This window comes from Schistocerca serialis, chromosome 7 (assembly GCF_023864345.2).
Source record: "Schistocerca serialis cubense isolate TAMUIC-IGC-003099 chromosome 7, iqSchSeri2.2, whole genome shotgun sequence".
Lineage (NCBI taxonomy): Eukaryota > Metazoa > Arthropoda > Insecta > Orthoptera > Acrididae > Schistocerca > Schistocerca serialis.
The window spans coordinates 263,553,379-263,575,316 of record NC_064644.1 but is presented as its reverse complement, the minus strand read 5'-3'; the positions used below and the strand labels follow the sequence as shown (position 1 = coordinate 263,575,316).

The 21,938-nt window shown below is 38.9% G+C and overlaps 1 protein-coding gene across 2 annotated transcripts in view; it reads right to left on the bottom strand.

Annotated features, from left to right (window-relative positions):
* LOC126412195 (ubinuclein-1) overlaps positions 1 to 21,938 on the bottom strand; it is a 389,778-nt gene that overhangs the window by 288,130 nt on the left and 79,710 nt on the right. Inside the window, exon 3 of one of the 2 annotated variants that reach the window (XM_050081677.1) lies at positions 4,899 to 4,994. The exons of the other annotated variant lie outside the window; for it this stretch is intronic. Within the exon in view, the coding sequence (XP_049937634.1) occupies positions 4,899 to 4,994 (96 nt within the window). The remainder of the gene's footprint in view (positions 1 to 4,898; positions 4,995 to 21,938) is intronic. 2 annotated transcript variants of the gene reach the window in all.

The window sequence follows — 21,938 nt, the reverse complement described above, 5'->3', positions numbered from 1 at the left end:
TTTACTCAACATGAGTGGGAGGAAAAAACAATCTGTTATGGTTGATGATCAATTAGGAAAAAACATCGCAGATACTGTGGTCTTGACAGTCTTTTTTCTAATTGCCCATATGTTACTGGTAGTTGCAACTATTCTGTTATGTGATGCCGGAATGATATGTGCCAACAGCAGAGCCACCTACCAGAGAACCTGGACCAAAGATGCTGCTGCAACATTAAAGACATCGTGCCTAAAACTCTAGCCAAATAATGGCACCGTTCATGCAAATATTGTGAAGAATTAGTATATGCTCCTTAATGAGATTTTCACTTTGCAGTGGAGTGTGCGCTGAAGCAGGAGAGCTTCTGTAAAGTTTGGAAGGTAGGAGGTGAGGTACTGACAAAAGTAAAGCTGTGAGGACGGGGCTGAGTCATGCTTGGGTAGCTCAGTTGGCAGAGCACTTGCCCGCGAAAGGCAAAGGTCCCGAGTTCCAGTCTTGGTCCGGCACACAGTTTTAATCTGCCAGGAAGTTTCATATGCTCCTTAGTTTATAGAAAATGGTCTAGGCAAGTCTTCATTCTGTGTGCATAGTCAGCGCCATACTTGGGAATTCAGTAATCTACAAGACTGCATCATCCGTGCAAATATAAGAGAAGATAGTAAAGGGAGGGTATTTTCATTCTCAGTCCCTTCTCACACACTTTTTTTATAAAAAAAAAAAAAAAAAAAAAAAAAAAAAAAAAAAAAAAAAAAAAAAAAAAAAAAAAAAAAAGGGTTAGAGTTAAGATAGTAAATAAGAGATGGAACAATTAGCCGATTTTGACTGAACAGCACACCAATCGATACATAAGTTTAGTCTGAATAAAGGTACACATGGTCCAAGAAGCAGTGTTTCCTAATTTGTTCAGAGGAAAAGTATTGATTACTGCCGAAGTTACAATTTTTTAAAAGTTTGTAAACTTAACTGAAGGTGACTATAAATTAATGTCAATCAAATGCATTAAGAATGTAATGGAAAAGGAAGCAGTCAGATGAAAAATAAATTATAAGATAAAAATTATAGGTTTAAAAAAAAAAAAAACATCTGTATGGTGCAACTGGCTGTGACAGGACATCTCAGTGTCAAAGATATTACGATCAAACATCTATCCATTATTTAAAAGATATTACGATCAAACATCTATCCATTATTTCATACAAAATAAGAGTTGTTAAGTGAGGTACCGAGGCCACATTGCACCTAGTGTACCACACGAGAAAAAGTAATAGCACCATAAAACTATTAATTTGTAGTGGGTGGAATTAAAACAAGTATAATGATCCAACTACAGTTGCAATTATTCCCACAGGGGTATCAGATACTGATACATTAAAGCTGTACAGGTCGTGAGGCATATTTAACTTTCATCATCACACCTGTTTTAAGGAGTCAGAAGTACAAGACAAGAAAAATACGGTATCTGATAGCAAGTGCATCATCAGGCAACCATCTCACTCTCATGACCCACTCTCCAGCCAAAAGCTGGACAACAGAATTTAGTAAAATGCCATTACCATATATTTTGTCTTCTTTCACGCATTGGGTTGCCCATTCACAGAAATTAGTAAAGTGCTATCTGTATTCCCACAACCAGTGGAGAATAGCCTGTGCTTGTTTCACGTCTTGTGCATCTTTCCCTATGGCAGCCTACATGTGACATGAAGCATTAAGATAATAATAAATCTGTGAAGTGTTCCTCAAATCATTCAGAAAATTTGCAGAAGCTGTAGTTCACCTGTAGAGTACTTCAGATGAACAAAGGCAAGCAAATGATTAGACAGTACATTCCTGTATAGTTTGCCAGTGAGACATAATGGAATGTGTATCATTTTACTACATCTAAACATCTCCCATTAGATAATGCCTCCACCAACTACCTTAGCAATATCCTGTTGATAAGCAGAATTCCTCACCTTACCATAGGTTTCTGACCTACTCATGCCTTGGCAAAGCATACTTTAACTTGTCAGTCCGGATGACCTATTTCTCTGCTATGGGAATTCAATGGTTGTGTGCTTATGTCCATACTAATCTCTCTAATGTGTTGAGTAAGCAGAGGCATGCAAGTAGGAAGTGGTTTTTATTCCCTATAGCAAGAAGGTTGTTCTGGATGGTATGTCCCATACTGGTTGGTTTTACCCAACACTGAATCTATTAATGAAGCTTCACTGCAGTCTCTTTATTGGATTTTATAACACAGTGAAGTCAATAATAACCACTGCCATCAGCCTATGACCTTCTTTGCTTTGGCTGAGACTGTGTTCACAGAATTTAAGTACTTGTAGTATTTCCTCATTTGAGAGGCACATGGGAAGCTCAGTGCTTGCACAAGCACGGGGGGGTGGGGGGCGTCCCATTTGTTTTCCATGATCAAAACTACTGATACTGTATGTCTTGCTCATTGTGCACCTCAACAGCTCCACTGACAGTAAGTAGGAGGTCTGATTACACACCATTCAAATGACATACAAAATAATACCTTTCAACATGGCAACAGAAGCCAGCCCCCCATCCCGCTCCAAATATATCTCCATCCCCACCCCACCACACAGCAGCTCTCTCTCTCTCTCTCTCTCTCTCTCTCTCTCTCTCTCTCTCTCTCCCTCTCCCTCCCTCCACCCCCCCCCCCTCCCATTCTACAGATTAGTGTATTTAAGAAGGCTAACCAGAAAGTAACACACATCAGAGGTGGGCAGGGCTATACCCACCATCTTGTGCTGTAACATACCTACACTCAGTATGTATCCAGTGGTGGCAGTGCGTGGGCTGTGTGTCTGCTACTTTTTTTTCTGTACATGTTAAAATGTGCGCTATAACAGATATCCTACCACTTACGAGGGGCGTTCTGGGATTACATTTTTGTGGGCAAAAAACTGCAAACCAATTGAAATTTATTGTGACCTCTGTGATGTGCACAGAAATGGTATAACAAGGAAAGTCGAGTGAGGCAATGGTGTATTGACTTAAAAAATGGTCGTACCAAAGTCCACGATGAGGATCAGAGTGGTAAGCCTAGCCTTGTGACTGACAAACCGATGACGAAAACTAACAACAAAATTTTAAAAAAATTATCATTTCATGAATATGAACCTTTCATAACATTGTCCCCAAATTTCACAGAGTTTGGTGCATGAAATTGTGGCAGAGAAGCTTGGTTAACACAGTTTGTACTAGATGGGTTCTTAAAATCCTAACAGAAGACCACAAAAAACAAAGATTAGCTGCAGCACTGACCTTCGTTGAAGATTATGAGAGAAATGGTAACGAAGTTATTGATGGTATCATGACTGGGGATGAGATTTGAGTAAAGTATGTCAACTGTGAAACAAAAAGGCAGTTGATGGAATGTGGACACACATAGAAACCAAGGAAGTGTTTACAAATGCTATCAGCAAGAAAGATCATAGCTACTGTGTTTTGGGACTCTAAGCGTGCCATTCTCGTTGACTTCCTTGAACACGGCACAACAATTAACTCAGAAGTATTGTCCAACACTGACAAATTTAAGGTAGGCAATAAGAAACAAACTTAGTGCACAAGTCATTTTTTCATGACAACAACCGTCCACACAGCCAATCATACCCGAGAGCCACAGTTTTGGATGGGAGACGTCTGATCATCCACCACACAGCCAGGATTTGGTGCCAAGTGACTACCACGTCATTCCAGCAATGGGGGCATGGCTCACTACACAACACACCGATACTGATGCCGAACTGCATGCCAGTATAAACTAGTCGTTGCGATTGCAGGTGGCAAATTTCTACAGAGACGGTACTGAAAAACTTAGGTAAGATAAGTGCCTCAATTTGAATGGCAATTAAATATAAAACTAGCTGAAGAGTGTACCTTTAAACTGTAAACAATAAAATTGGTTTTTCCTTATTGTTAATTCTTTATTTCAAAATGTCTGCTACTCTCTGGATGGATATAAAACAATAAGTGGGACTACAATAGCTTAAACTTTGAAGTCATGATGGGAAGAGCTAGCAAGACGAGACATGAAATGATCCAAAACAATACAACTGACACAAGTTGTAACTTACAAGTCCTAAAGTCAACGTGGAGACAAAAATTAAACAAAAACATACAGAGTGTGTGCATGCAGAATTCTTATACAGCACAGGAGCTCCACACTGATGACTTTAAACCAATGTACCATTCATCATGCCACAAACGCCTCTTGGTTGAGGCTGAAAAAGCTACTCATTTGTATAAAGTTCTGATTTTTCTTGACTCTCCTATTAGCTCTAAGCTCTGGATCCGGAAATTTCTAGCGTTTCCAGTTTTTAATTCATGTGTAACACTAACAATATCCTTCTTTCCACCACTGGAAAGACATGGTTATCAACTTTGTAAGTAGCCACAAATGTGCAGGTTTATGGGTTAAAATGGACAAGGGCTCTTGCGCATAACTCAACGATTTTTATGGGCTTCCCATAATAAGTATAACTTCAGCAAACATTTTTAGCGTATTAAATAAAAGGAGAAGTTTTTAGAATCCCCCCCCCCACCAAGTATCATACAATACAAGACAGTAAAATAAGCTGAATTCCTTTTTTTATTTATTTACAACTAGATTTCAAAGAAAAGGATCAAATATGTGTTCTGCAGAAAATTGAAGTACGGCGATACAGAATTCAGATGATGATCTAATCTGGCAATGCTTTCCAAAGAATATGAAACAATACCACAAGAGAATAAAAGAGACAAAGTAAATGATGGCGGTCTTCATAAATGAAACAACGGAATTCGAACTTATAAAAAGGGCAAAAGCTTTGAAACCCCTCCATGTGCATCAACTGAATTATAAAATCACACACTAATCCACAATGCAAAAATCCACTTATTAACTCAAAATAATAAAAACAAAGCTTACTGCATCTGTGTTGTCAATGAATGGATCTGTTTCATCATATCCTGCACCCAAATCAACGTAATCAACATATCTGCCATGTTTCTTACGGCCAACTCCCTGCAAATAAAAAAGAAAACCATCTTAATTCTGATATATGGAGGAAATATCAGTTAACTACATTTTAATAGATCAAAATTGTACACACTAACTGCCAGATACTACTAAGGGGAATTTCTGGAAGAGAAAAAAGAAAATAGAAGAAAGAAGAACTCCATATCAAAGTTTATAACATTTCAATTACAACAAGCCTTTCAGGCAACTGTTTTCTCACTGTTACTATTAACCACATTTTTCTCCCAAATAATAGAGCTCCAAAAAATTAATAAAAATCCTAAGATATTTTCCCATTACAGTCAAAATATTCGGAATACCCCCCCTTTCTTTCCAGGCGCACATGATATCAGCCCATCCTATCAACCTACCCCCTCTTCCCAGCCCAACCGCATATACACTGCCTTCGACTATTCTCAAGACCTCATCTTGGCATTAATGTTCATAAGCAATAAAATCAGGAATGACTAGACCTTACTATTATTTAAAATCCATGATGCATTTACTCATAAAATACACATGAAGTCTACATTATTCCTGTTCTTACTGAACACTTGGACACTGTTTATTACCAAGAAATAACTATGAAGTTATTAGTCATGATTTTAACGCACTGCCTGTACAAACCTGTACCTCACACAACGTGGATGGTGTGCATTTATTACGATTCCCTACTGCCGAACTATAGTTGATGTGGACCCAACAAAGAACTAATAAAGACAACTCAAATTTATTGAATGGAATGAACTTTCTGATTAATTCTGTCAAGCACGAATTTATTTTTTGTACATATTGGGAAGACACCTAAGAACAATGCATATCTTCCATGCTTAGCAGACATTGTGTTTACTGGGAGGGCACAAAAAAGTAATACTCCTTGTTGTGGGGTGGCTATAAATGCTCTGTGGACTGTAGCATTCTGGCATGGAGGAGTGTTGAATTCCTTGGTGTTTGCCAACAATGGTCAGAGAGCTATTGGCTGTTTGGCAATATATACTTATGACTAAGAGCAAACAAATTTTGAATAGTCAGCTGAATTAAGGAAACTTTTATTTTTAATGAGTGGTGATGATACACATGACTGTGTTGATTAGGTGTTTACTGCAACTGAGATATGCAGGACATGAAGTTCTAGTTTGTGGTTGTAGTAAAATAAATACACAAATAAGTAAATAAAGAACCACATATACACTGCAAGAAAACAACATTTCACAACAAAAGCAACACAATACGCCTCATCAGATATACATATAAATGTGATTTTACATAGATGAAATAAAGGAAAAGAAAGCAGAAATAAAAGCATCACACAGAAACAAAAAAATAACAATCTGGTAACAGATTTAACTTTACAATGTAGTGTAAAAACACATATTCCATGTTACTTAAGATATTTGGTTAAGTACAAGCAGTGCAGTGGAGGGTCAACTCTGAAAATAACAAATCTACAGAGCAAATAGCTATATTGTAGGCTTAATGAATTCTTATGCATACGAAGACTACTACACAACTAAATAACCACAAATCAAGCAACGATATGTACGTATGTATGTATGTGTGTGTGTGTGTGTGTGTGTGTGTGTGTGTGTGTTTATTTTTTTAAATGTAATAAGGACGTCACTCCTCCAAAGAGGAATTAGGTTTACACTGAACTGAGCAGCGAATCAAAAATTGCTAGTATATTTAAAAGTTGAAACGACAAATGGGGAAAGCTGCCACTGACGTAAAGATGAAACTGGACAAGAAGGACATTTAAAGAAATCAGTGACTGCACAACTGAGTTAATTTTTCATGTCATCAACCTACATTTCATAACTGATCACAATTTCTCCTCATTCTGTGATGAGAATACAATGGGAATTTTATTTTTGCAGAAACAACTGCACCAAATACTTATCTGATTGTGAAAAGAGATCTGGGGAGGAGGTGGGAAGTCATGTCAAAAACTTCAGGTATGATTCATCCAACAGTACAGTTATTACCACTGATATTAAGATACTAGCTGTTACCCATAGCTCTGCTCGTGGATCAGTAGTTTTGTTATTATGAATGGTGGTGAGTAAGTAAGCTACGCACACGCAATAGTGTCAGCTGCCCTCATGTATCTGCCTTTACAGGTAAGCATAGCTCACCAAGGCCACCCCCACCCACCCCAACTGTCCTAAGACACGATGATATGGCACACACAGTGTCACTGCCAAGTGGTGCATGTGGAGAGGCATCGGCAGGAGTGTGCATCTCTGCACTGCTACTGAAGTTGTTATACATTACACAACGAACACATCATGAACATAATTTTTAAATTTCTTAACATGGTTTATGTTCACTGACATAATAAAAGGTATTCGATTCCCTACTTCAACCTCTTAGGGGTCAACCTTTCTTTTTTATTTCTAAAAATATAGCCTATGTTCTTCCACAGTGTTCAAACTATCTCCATACCAAATTTCATCAAAACTGGTTCAGCAGATCAGACAAGAAAATGTAATGGGCAGAGTTACTACAACCTTTAATAACATTAGTATGGGTGTCTGCATTAAGCACGATTAATGAAGTATAAATGGTTCTGCCGAGATCCCAACACATCTTCCCAATTGGTGCACATTACGGCAAAAAAAAAATTGAGAAAAATGAAGGTCAAACACAAAAGAGGACAAAAAATTACTCCTGTCAGAAAGTCCGAAAGAAAGTAAATCGAGTAGAGACGTAAATGATAGAACATTTTCATGATGTCTCGCATGTTTAATTGATTGGGAAAGATGACAGAGTGGCAAAAGTGCTATTATTGTAGACAATCAATGGTTAAGGAGCCAACAGCAACACTCATCAACACGTAAAGCATCACACACAAGGAACCATGAACTATGTGAATATGAAAAATGGAAATTAAAAAAAAATGAGGGTGAGAGAGAGAGAGATTCAGTCTCTTTAGTTTACACAGCAGTAGAATGCCGAAGATTGCCTTAGTGGCAGGACAGAGACATTTGTGGTCCAGGTGCGGACAAAATTGTAAATTGCCATCTTAATTCTGATGTATCACTTATTTTGGCTTGTGAGCTACAGGATTGAAAATAGTTTTACTCGATAAAAACCCGCAGCTTTCCCAGAACTTGTGAAGCCTTAGGACTTTGTGTAAACAACTGCGACATGGTGCCTAAGCTGCAAGTTTATGTGCCTTGGAGACTGGCTGTACTAACTGCGGAAGACACCTGTTGCCTGTAGAAGATCATCCACTGAAGTGACAGTGAGAACAGACATAGGGTATTATTTAAATCATTGGTATTCGAAGAAAACACTGACTGTCCGAAGAGGAATCATTATTTTACCACCAATCTAAGTGAGAGAATTTTCACAGCTTTTGGGCAGGCTTGTACAGACCTGTTATGTTGCCAGACATTGGTGTCTCCTATCTTCTGATGTTGCCTCTCTCATGTATCCAAGTGCAAGGCGCCGTTCAAGTGCCCGCAGTAGCTTTCTTATAAAAGATACCACCATTTCGGTGAAAATTACCACCTTCTTAACAATAGTAATACTCAACAGAACTGACAGGAAAAATCTTCTATACTTGTGCATAATCACTAGCTAACTAGTATCTCTCGTCTGTCCTTCCATCACACACAAAATTAATAACGAACATTAAACACTCATTACTAGTATCAAGATTCTGTGTTATTTCTGGTCTCAAAGGCTTCCTACATTTTCATTAACCTAATTAATCATTACTCGGTAAATTTTGCCACTCCTAAGGAATGTGACACTACACAGTGGTCCTTTACGCTGTCAACAGCAGCAGGCAGCATGGGAGAAAAGAGAAGGGATAGGGGGCAGCAACTGAACATTTCTGTTTGCATCAGTATGGATTGTGGCATTTGAATGTCTTGCTCATTTAGAACATAGTTTACAGTGCCAATTAAAATTGAATTTGATTTGTGCTACTTCCATCAAAAATGCCACCTCGTATTGAATACACTGTTGACTGTTTTTTGAGAGCAGCCAACAGTGCCATATAATGAGGTTGGATATTCAAAGTAAGTAGCACAAAACGAGTTCAGTTCTTATCTTTATGAAGTTGTTAATGTTATTTCTGCTTATTAGGTCTGATTATAGTCCTCTTCTAATATCCATTCTTGCTCTAGTGAAGAACACCCTAAGAAACTTTTGCCATATAAAAAAAGACCTTAAATCTTGTGTGCAACATTATTTAAATAGATAAATGAATCTTTACAGCCGCCTGGTGAGGAACATGTCAGTTTGAAACTTGTAAGGAGGCTGGATGTTACTAATAAAACACATTATTAATACTAACTGCTTGCCTTTTTTTATATAAAAGACTTAACCAGCATCTTTAAAAAGCAGACTCTCCATGAAATTTTTGAGAGAATTGCACACAGTTTACAATATATGATTTTTGCGATTATTTCTCATCACAGTCAGCAAAGCAAAGTGAACACTGCAGTGATGTGGTGGAATATATCGATGGTGAAGGTAGTTCTCGTTACTATTAACAACACAACATACTTATCTGATGTAGTCAAATCAACCTGCAACACAAAACATGGGTGATGGAATTAGTTCTCTATATATTCACACTTCAATGTGATACACTTTTTCCAAAAATGGGTAACTTGGTGGAGATCTTGGTTCTAGAAGTCTGCATTATGTTCAGGAAATGCAGGAGTATACAAAATAGGGAGGGGGAGGCAGAGGGGGAGGGGGAGAGAAAGCTGCCATAGGACAGCCACTCAATCATCAATCATGCTACGTAACCCACTGTATCAGCTATCTAATAGCGAAGCACTAATCAAACTATGGAAAATACAGGATGGAATGTAACAATACAAGAGAAGGAAAGTTGCTACTCACCATATAGCGGAGATGCTGAGCCGCGATAGGCACAATAAAAAGATTCACACAATCATAGCTTTCGGCCATTATGGCCTTTGTCAGCACACACACACACACACACACACACACACACACACACACACACACACACACACAAGTGCAACTTGCACACACATCTGAAGTCTCAGAGAGCTGAAACTGCACTGTAGAAGCATTATGAAATCATTAAGAACTAAATCAAACAGAGAATCATTTACTTGGTCATCGAATGTGGCACCTGTGTGGGCCTTTAATTCTAAATTGCATTCCATTATTTTGTTTAGTGTGGACCAAATTCCAAGGGAATTAATCCACACCGTTAGTTTCAGTGTGAAGGAGAGCCCAGCACAAAAACAGACTTATTTCTACTTTCGTTGACGAGAGAGATCTCTTTAAGAGCTTATGTTAGAAGCTAGTATCCTTTTACTGTATTTGTTGACATGCATTCCATGGTGTGTGAAATAGTTTCATAGTTACTAATGCCTATCATCTTAATGTTTACAAACTTGGCACAGAAGCTATTCAGCTTCAAATTAGTATGTCTAATTTCTTTGTTAAGCATGACCAGTCTGGTAAGCCATACCTTCTAGAATATGTTGTTACAATGACATCAGTGAAATGCAAGAACCACAGCATTTTAAATGGCTTCTTAATAAAGGCACTAGCTTTGTTCCTCTAGCTTTGAGAGATGAGATGAAATCGTGAAGGCAGCAGAGGAACAAGTACGTAAAATGACACCGGCCGGGGTGGCCGAGCGGTTCTAGGCGCTACAGTCTGGAACTGCGCGACTGCTACGGTCGCAGGTTCGAATCCTGCCTTGGGCATGGATGTTTGTGATGTCCTTAGGTTAGTTAGGTTAAGTAGTTCTAAGTTCTAGGGGACTGATGACCTCAGATGTTAAGTCCCATAGTGCTCGGAACCATTTGAACATAAAAAGACGAAAGCTAGTAGAAATCCTTGGGTAACACAAGAGGTATTGAATTTAATCAATGAAAAAAGAAAATATAAAAATGCAATAAATGAAGCAGGGGAAAGGAAATACAAATGTCTAAAAAACGAGGTCAACGAGAAGTGCAAAATGGATAAGTGGGAATGGCTAGAGGACAAACATAAGGATGTAGAAGCATATATCACTAGGTTGGTTGGTTGGTTGGTTTGGGGAAGGAGACCAGACAGCGTGGTCATCGGTCTCATCGGATTAGGGAAGGATGGGGAAGGAAGTCGGCCGTGCCCTTTCAGAGGAACCATCCCGGCATTTGCCTGGAGTGATTTAGGGAAATCACAGAAAACCTAAATCAGGATGGCCGGACGCGGGATTGAACCGTCGTCCTTCCGAATGCGAGTCCAGTGTCTAACCACCGCGCCACCTCGCTCGGTATATCACTAGGGGTAAGATAGATATTACCTACAGGAAAATTAAAGAGACCTCTGGAGAAAAGAAAACCACCTAGGTATGAATATCAAGAGCTCAGATGGTAAACCAGTCCTACGCAAAGAAGGGAAAGCAGAGAGGTGAAAGGGGTATACAGAGGGGCTATACAAGGGAGATGTACTTGAGGGCAATATTATGGAAATGGAAGACTACATGGAGGAATATGAGAATGGAGATATGATAGTGCATAAAGAATTTGACAAAGCAGAAAAAGACTTAAGTAGAAACAAGGCCCCAGGAGTAGACAACATTCCGTTTGAGCTACAGATAGCCTTGGGAGAGTCAGCCACGACAAAACTGTTCCATCTGGTGAGCAAGATGTATGAGACAGATAACATACCCTCAGACTTCGAGAATAATATAATCTTCCAATTCCAAAGAAAGTTTAATAAGTTACAGCTGCAAAATACTTACACAAATTCTTTACAGAAGATTGGAAAAACTGGGAGAAGCCAACCTCAGGGAGGACCAGTTTGGATTCCAGAGAAATGTAGGAACATGCAAGGCAATACTGACCCTACACCTTCTCATACAAGATAGGTTTACAGATCGGCAAACCTACATTTATAGACTTAGAGAAAGCTTTTGACAATATTGACTGCAATGCTCTCTTTAAATCCTAAAGGTTGCAAAAGGTTTTTTACCATCGCAGCGGTATGAGCACTCGACGGCAGAGAAAATACTAAAATTGTAACTCTTTTTTTTTTTGTTATCTATCCGTCTATTGTCTCTTGAGAGTGGAAGCTTAATGCAGACGTAAAAAACTTATTAGCTAGTCTTGATCTCATTAAGACGAAAAACTTATTAATGTTTAGACATATTGTGGAAGTTGTTATGAAATTCAGAGGATGGAAGTAGCAACGTAAAATAAATTGCATTCAGTGTCAAAATGATTTTGATTTGTATAAATTAGTGATTCCTGGACGATTGCAAGATTTCGAAGCAGACTTTTCACGCAGAAATGAAGTAGGAGATTTTTGAAGACCTGGACGCCGCACGAAAGAAGACATGTTAACATGGTAAAGGACGAACTCTTATCCACGCCATTTCCCCCTGTCAGTTACATTTTGTTATTCTCTGTTCTCCTTCAAATAATTTTTGTAGTGGAAATTGGTTTGACTTTTGCTCAGAAACGCCCCAAGGACCATCCCCAACAATAGCTTTTCCGAATCACGAAGTCCGATAACTTTCCTGTAATACGAAGTCCGATTTGCATTTCATTCTTTCCCTTTTTTCACGGTCATTAACGATTTTAAAAACCCCTTTTATTCACCATTTCTTCCCACATTTTCAACCTTTTCTTTTCTTTTCTTCTCTTCTTTTTCTTCTTTTGTATTAACCACTACAAAGCAGTGGTTGAGAAGGGAGGGAGACAGGGTTGTAGCCTCTGTCCGATATTATTCAATCTATACATTGAACAGGTAGTAAAGGGAACTACAGAAAAGCTCAGAGAAGGAATTAAAATTAAAGAAGAAGAAATAGAAACTTTGAAATTTGTTGATGGCATTGTAATTCTGTCAGAGACAGCAAAGGACTTGGAAGAGCAGTTGAATGGAATGTCAGTTTAACATTAACAAGAGCAAAACAAGGATAATGGAATGTAGTCAAATTAAGTCAGCTGAGGCTGAGGGGATTAGACAGGAAATGAGGCACTTAAAGTAGTAAATGAGTTTTGCTATTTGGGTAGCAAAATAACTGATGATGGTCGATGTAGAGAGGATATAACATGTAGATTGGCAATGGCAAGAAAAGCATTTCTGAAGACGAGGAATTTGTTAACAGTGAGTTCAGGTTTAAGAGTAAGGAAATCTTTTCTGAAAGTTTTTGTATGGGGTGTAGCTATGTATTGAAGCTTCTGAAATGTGGTGCTAAAGAAGAATGCTGAAGATTAGATGGGTAGATCGCATAACTAATGAGGAGGTACCAAACAGAATTCGGGAGAAGAGAAATTTGTGGTACAACCTGACTACAAGAAGGGATCGGCTGATAGGACACATTACGAGGCATCGAGGGATCACCATTTTGGCACTGGAGGGAAGCATGGGGGGTAAAAATCATAGAGGGAGACCAAGAGATGAATACAGTAAGCTGATTCAGAGGGATGTAGGTTGCAGTTGTTACTCAGACATGGAGAAGCTTGCACAGGATAGAGCAGTACCGAAAGCTACATCAAACCAGTCTTTGGACTGAAGACCACAACAAGAGTTTCTTGTCAATCACTTTGGAGCAATTTCCCTGTATTATTCAATGGAATTCCAATCATGGCACTAGAGGTTTGAAATCAATTGCTATTTGATATAATTTCCCGTGACTCACTGAGTGAGTAGCGAGCGAGTTTAATTTTTCAGTTCACAGTGATAAAATGTGTGTTTACAACATTAACTGCACGTTTTCAATATGAAAAACATTGCAGGTGCGGTCATGAACATACTGCATTTGATGTTAATCTCAATTTACAGCTGAATTAAACTCTTTATTTCTTTATTATACTTAAATAATGTAACATACCATACCATTGTCACTTGAGTCAATAATTGCATTTTCACAAAACAGGAGAGTCATCTATTGAACCTCCACTACACTTTGTAAGTAACTTAGGAAAATATCTTCAGTGTATAATAGCTATATTTGTATTAGCCAATTTATAAGGACTGTCACAGACCAGTTATTCACCTAATGAGCATTTTGTGTGCAAAGGGCCTTAAATTGGGCTTTGGCATTTGCATCTGTACTCAAGAGAGCAGTTCTTGTTCATGTATTTAAGGTCCACTAATCGACAGACACACTAGTATTCACTGTTAAGATCTTTGCTGCAATGTACGTCATCTTAAGGAATCACAAGCTGCAGCTCCCAGTCCAAGTGATGCTCTCAAATGTCTAAAGATGCAGCCCACTATTTCACACACTGTTATGCCAGCAAAAATTCTTGGTATTCCATGTGAACTCGAGAACACAAGTGTCTGTATATGCAATAGCAAGGACAGAGTAACCTAAATACTGACAATGACACAGATTGATCAATTGCAACCGACCTCTGAGAAGAAACGACAGATAGCAATGACAAGAAGGAATGTACTGAGACAGTGGAACAACCATGAAATGAAGGAAACTGGAATGTGGGAAAATTTGAGAACACTTCTGTGCTTTTAAAAACACTGTTAATTGGTAAGTGCAAAACTGCAAACAAGACCTGCAGCGAAAGTGTTCAAGCTGTATTCTGACGAAAAAATTGTAGAACCAACTGACCATGAAATGAATTGTTACTTTGAAAATTTTATTCATAAACAGACTGAAATACTGGAGGGATATTGACGCAGATGAGTTTTACACTCAACATCTCTGGCACAACAAAGATATAATTAATCAGAAACTAGCCATCGAATCTGATTTCAGCAAACATCTGTTTTTGAGCATGACAATATTAACGAGTCCTCCAAACATGACAGATTAAAACAGCTCTACACATTAATACTCCTCTCAGGTATGGAGCCGGATAATGCAGTGATCTTTACAATATTTCAATGGACAAACTGGCCGCCATCTTCAGGTGAGTATGCTGATGCACAATATTGCTGGAATTGAGTTCTGACAGAAATCGGCAGCTCCTTTATACATCAAAGCCAGCCCACCATGTTTGTGCATGCAGCAACACTGCTGTTCTCAAGTGCAAGTGAACTGGTAGCAGTTGGCCGGTGTGGCAGTGCGGTTCTAGGCGCTTCAGTCTGGAACCGCGTGACCGCTACGGTCGCAGGTTCGAATCCTGCCTCGGGCATGGATGTGTGTGATGTCCTTAGGTTAGTTAGGTTTAATTAGTTCGAAGTTCTAGGCGACTGATGACCTCAGAAGTTAAGTCGCATAGTGCTCAGAGCCATTTTGAACTGGTAGCACACCAGTGGAAGAAATAAGGAAGATGATGTATCACTAGCAGACACTAATTAAACGAATCCACTGGTTAAAAAAAGATCATCGTGGTTTAATATCAGATAAAATTTAATTCCATGTCTCACTTTAAGGGAAACCCTTATCCCTATTAATAATATCATCAGATAATCAAATTTTAGTAGATTCCTTTGGATCACATTGCCCTTAGCAGGAAGCAGGAATGACGATCATTTGCATCTTATTATACAACATCGTATGTCCCTCATTCTGCCACTGTGGATTTCTCTGACTGGAACAAGTGACTGTGATGATTGTTTTCTACACACCAGACCTGAATAGTACTGATAGTTTGGCCAATATAAGCCTTCTCACAATGGCATGGAATTTTGTGTGCTCCACATTTCCTCAGTCCCAAATCATCCTTTATGGATCCAAGAAGGACTCTAACCTTAGCTGGCACTGTAAATACACTTTTAATGTCACATTCTTCTTACAATTCTTGAAATTTTTGAGGACATACTCCCAGCAAATTAAAAAAACGACAGATTTACAAGTATGCTCTAATGGTTCACTTGACAGTGTGAACTGAGGAGAATGACGTATATGCTGGCCAGCATAACCATTTGGTTTAAAAACAACTTTAAAGATGATCCAATTCCTGTGTCAAATTTTCTGCACCGGAAATGGCATAATCTCTCTTCGCCAAAGTCCTCAAGATCCTTATGCATTGGTTTTGTACTAGACAGCTGGCGGCAATAAGATAATGATCAGTAAGTGTGGGTTTACGATATAACATTATGCCCCAAAGTCATTTCTGTGAACGACAATATCAAGAAAAGGAAGTTTCCCATCCTTTTCAACCCCCATTGTAAATTTGATACTAGGATGAAGACAATTAAAATCATTTACAAAAAAGATTCAAGGCCTCAATTCCATGAGGCCAAACCATAAAAATATCAGCAATGTACCTCCAAAAATAGGTAGGTTTAAGGAACAAAGTCCTTAGAGCCTTGTCTTCAAAGTCCTCCGTAAAAAGACTGTCAATTATAGGGGAAAGAGGGCTTCTCATGGTCACTCCATCAATTTGCTCAAAATATGTATCATTAAATAAGAAACATGTCGATGTCAGAATATGGCGAGACAATTTGGTTGTTTTATTGTCAAGTGCCTCACCAATTAACAACAGGTGTGCTTCAAGAGGAACCTCGCTAAAAAGTAACAACGTCAAAGATAAAAAGTAAGCAGCCGGATAAGATCCATTGAATTAAAAAATGTGATGCTCACATTTTCCAATGCAACGGATGGGAACAGTTGCTAAATATTTGGCCAGATTGTTCCAGCCAGAGAAATTCACAGTTGCAAAATATAAGATGTTGTATAATGAGACGCAAATGATTGCTCCTGGTTCCTGCTACTGGGACTGTATTCCAAAGGAATCCACCAAAATCCAATTTTCAGATAATATTATTAACAGGGATAAGAGTTCCCTTTTAAGATATGGAATTCGATTTTATTTTATATTAAACAACAATGGTTTTTATTTCAATCAGAGTATTCCTTTAATTAATAGTCACTGCTGATATATTATTTTGCCTATTTCTTCCACTGGTGCACAACCAGTTCACTTATGCTTGAGAGCAGCAGTGCTTATGCTCATGCTCATGCTGTAGGCTGCCAGCGGTGTATAAAGGTGCCACTGGCTCTGGTAGAAACTCAGTTCCAGTGAGAACGTGCATCAGCCTATTCACCTGAAGATGGCAGCCAGCTGGTCCATAGAAGTATGTCTCAAGGTAACAGAGTTTACCTAGCCGCACTCCTGAGAAGAGTATCATCAGTTATCATGCTGGGAAAGTCTATGTAATTACAGCTTCACACATATCCTTATTATTTAAACAATGTAGACTTGTATGCACTTCAAGGGAATGGAAGTCTGTTCAAATGGGGCTCTGTCATTCAGCACTTTAATGGCATGCTTAAAAATTTATACACCACCGGAGAAAACATTTACATGAATTTATAAAGAAAAACTTTTTCAGTTTCAGCCTTGATTTCATTCCAATTTTTACAAGTGGGACATGCCTTGGCAAAATGCTGCCATCAGATGACTAACTGTTATTGTTATAGTACATGTTCTCATAAAGTTGTTTAAAGTGGAGTGGCTAGAGTATTCCAAGAATTCAATATGGTGTTGGCCCACCCTCAGCCTTGACAACAGCCTCCACTCTCGCAGGCATGCAGTTAATCAGGTGCTGGAAGGTTTCTTGAGGAATGGCAGCCCATTCTTCACAGAGCGCAGCACTGAGGAGAGGTATCGACATCAGTCGGTGAGGCCTGGCACAAAGTCAGCTTTCCAAAACATCCAAAAGGTGTTCTACAGGATTCAGATCAGGACTGCACAGGCCAGTCCATTACAGGGATGTTATGGTCGTGCAACCACTCCGTCATAGGTCATACACTATGAACAGGTGCTCAATCGTTTGAAAGATGCAATCGCCATCCCCGAATTGCTCTTCAACAGTGGGAAGCAAGAAGGTTCTTATAACATCAATGTAGGCCTTTGCTGTGATAGCACAAACAGCAAGTGGTGCAAGCCCCCTCCATGAAAAACAAGACCACACCTTGACACTATACACGCCGGCAGATGACGTTCACCGGGCATTTGCCATACTCACACCCTGCAAATGGATCACCACATTGTGTAATGTGATTTATCACTCCACGCAACTTTTTCCACTATTCAATCATCCGATGTGTACACTCCTTACACCAAGTGAGGCATCGTTTCGCATTTACTGGCGTGATGTGTGGCTTATGAGCAGCCGCTTGACCATGAAATCCCAAGTTTTCTCACCTCCCACCTAACTATCACAGTACTTGCAATGGATCCTCATGCAATTTGGAATTCCTGTGATTGTCTGGATATATGTCTGCCTATTATGCATTACGACCCTCTTCAACAGTCAGCAGTCTCTGTCAGTCAACAGACAAGGTCGTCCTGTGCGCTTTTGTCCTGTATGTGTCCCTTCACGTTTCCACTTCACTATCACATAGGATACAGTGGACCTGCTGGGGTTTAGGAGGGTGGAAATCTTGCGTACAGACATACGACACAAATGACACCCAATCAACTGATCACATTCAAAGTCTGTGAGTTCTGCAGTGACCCATTCTGCTCTCTCACGATGTCTACTGACAACTGAGGTTGCCAATATGGAGTACCTGGCAGTAGGTGGCAGCACAATGTACCTAAATATGAAGAACTTGTATTTTTGGGGTGTCCGGATATTTTTGATCACATAGTGTAAAAGTGTTCAAAATTTTATTATTGTGTATCAGACATAATTTAGAATTGGAAAATAGTTGCCAAAGCAAAGGTCCTGATATATCATTTACTGTTCTGACCTGTGGATCAGAATGCTGGATCTGGACTAAGAAAGATCTGCATAGCATAAAAATGATAGAGATGTGCTTTCTGTGAGAAATACTGAGTAAGACAAGAAGAAACAGGATAAGAAATAAAACAATCAATTCATTAAAGAAAGTATGGGGAGAATTAGACAAATGGTTTAGTCACATTAAAAGAATGGAAAAATAAAGACTACCAAGAAGAGCTCTGAAATGGACAGAATTTGGATGATCAATTGGAAGACCATGAACAATATTGAGACACTAGGTGAAGGATGATGAGAATTGGAGAGGACTGCAGTGGGAGAAAATGTAGAACAATAAACTGTGGAAGAAAAGAGATGCTTGGAAAAAGCTTTCTGAAGAACTTGCACGTTTTAGGAAGAACAAGAACACATTGCGCAAAATCCTACACACAGATAAAACAGAAATATTTTTAAAAAATGAAGTTAATTCATAAATGCCTAGCATGCAAACACTTACTCTAAACTAGCAATTGCCCATCACAGTGAAGAAATGGGATATCCATTCTATGGTATTGGGAATGGTCTTCATACATTACATAAAATGGTCGAAGGACAACAAACATATTTATAAGAATAATCTCATCAATGGAACAATACATGGAAACAAGCTGCTTGACGACAGGTTTGTAAGTAACACCGTAAATTTATTTCAAATTTTTTGGGTGTTGCATTAATAGCAAAAAGGCTTAATTAATGCCTGTCCAATAATTGTACAGATAGTGAGTGAAACTTCCTTGGATAATTTTAAGCTGCCAGGGAGTTTCACATCGGCACATACTCAGCTGAAGAGGAGAAAATACATTCTGGTACTTTGTGAGTGCTTGTCCCATTGAAAAATAATCATCTTACTTAAATAAACACTAAAAATACGCTGTACAAAAAGTGGCATGGTGTGAATATGCAGATACAAACATTGTGTAGACCCATAGTGCATGTATTATCTTAGTAGTTCAAGAATCTCTGGAATGCTCTAGTCACTCCACTACCACAACTGAATGAAAAAGTACAAAAAGATTGTGTTTTAAGTAAAAATATCTTTGAGATTATTTAAATAATACAACACACAGATGGTGCACACTAACACACTTTTGATTAATCTTTCTCCACAGGAACACCCAGATTCCAAAATGTGAACTCACCAGTGCACCCAGAAAAAAAAAAAATCTTTTGCACTCCACAGGAATGTATAGTATAACTATTTCTGGTCATGTGAACACAACATTACAAATACAAAATCAAATAGGAGTAAAGCAGGTGTAGGTCCAATAATGAATAAGAAAATACAAACTCAAGTAAGATAACACGTGATTGCCAACACTCACTGCAGCAGTACAGACAAAGAGACTGAAAGAATGTGTGCTGAGAGAAAAAAAATTGTTCAAATAGTTAAGGAAGAGGAAAATTTAATTGCAATGGGTGACAAATCTGGTAGTAGGAACAGGAAGAGAAGCGAAAAATAGCAGGAGAATATGGAAGGGGGGAAATGAGGGAAAGAGGAAGCCACATGCTAGAATTTTGCACAGAACAATTATCATCACTAACACTTGATTTAACAGTCAGGAAATAATGTTGTATACAGAGACTTGGAGACACTGGGAGATTTTGGACTGATTACACAAATTTAAGACTATTTCATAACCAGATTTTAAATAGTAAAAATTTCCAGTGGCAGATGCCATTATTTATTGGTTATGAACTGTAGATAAAAACTGAAGAAATTGTAAAAAGGTAGGAAATTAAGGAGATGGGATCTGGATATGCTGAAAGGCCAGAGGCAGTTGAGCGAGTTTCAAAAGAGAGCACAAGGCAGTGTTTGAGAGGGGAAAGGAATAAAGTACAAGACGAACGGGCGGCTTTAAGAGACGAAATAATGAAGGCAACAAGGGATCAAATAGATAAGAAGACAATGCCAATAGAAATTCTTGGCTATCACAGGAGAAACAAAATTAACCGACAAAAAGAAAAGATATGAAAATGCAGTAAATGAAGACAAAAGGGAATACAGATATCTAAAAATTGAGTGACAGGAAACGCAAAATGGCTAAGCAGGAATGGCTAGAGGACAAATGTAAATCTACAGAAGGATGTACAACTAGGGGAATGATAGATACCACCTACATGAACATTAAAAAGGCCTTTGGAGAAAAGAGATGTACCTGTATGAACATGCAAGAGCTGATATGCAAAGTAAATGCTAAGAAACAAAACGAAAATAGAGAAGTACCGAATATCTGGAGGAGCTATACAATGGAGATAAAATTGAAGGCATTATTATAAAAAGGCAGTACATGAAGATAAGATGGAAGATAATACGAGAATGATTTGACTGAGTGCTGAAAGATCACAATCAAAACAAGGCCCCTAGACAACATTCCCTCCAAACTATTTATATTTTTGGGAGAGTCAGTCATGAGTAAGATAACCAAAGAAATACTTGGTGTAAGTAATAAAAATTTTGAGGTTTGCCCACAACACAATATTTCTGTCAGAGGCCTAAAAGGGCTTCCAGGAACAGTTAAATGAAATGCACAATACCTTGAGAGGAGGATTTAAGATGCACATTAATAAAAGCAAAATGAGGGTAGGGGACCGCAGTCAATCAGGTGATGCTGAAATATTTTTGCTATTTGGGCAGTAAAATAACTAACAACAAAGAAAAGACAGAATGTAGACTGAGAATGGTAAGGAAAGTGCTTCTGAAGAGAAATTTGTTAACACTGAATACAAAAAAGTGTTCATAAGTCCTTTCTGAATGTGTTTGTCTACAGTGTGGCCTTGTATGGAAGTGAAGTGTGGAAGATATGCTGTTCCAACAAGACGAGCATAAAAGCATTTGAAATGTGGTGCTACAGAAAAATGCTGAAGAGTAGATCGGTATACCACATAACTAACGAAGCACTGAATTGACCCTGGGGACACAAGAAATTGTTGCACAGCGTGTCTAACAGAGCAGGGCGCGCGCACGCTGCGGAGTGGGTGGATGGGGGGGGGGGGGGGGGGGGGGGAGGGGAGATGAAGGATGGGAGACTGCATGTAATGGGTTGAAGGTGTTGATCTACGTAGGCAGAGATACATTCTGTGGGGGCTTGGTAACCAGCTACAATGGGGCGGGCGGGATGATTGGGTTTGTGAATTTTAGGAAGAAGGTACATGTCATCAATAAATCTGTACCAAACTTTGGGTTGGCAGGCCTGGGTAACCAAGAAGGCTTCCTCTAAGTGACCCATGAATAGGTTGGCGTACAAGGGGGCTTCCCAAACCACCTTCCCTACCCCTGGCTCCTACCCTTGTAACCGCCCCCGGTGTAAAACCTGTCCCATG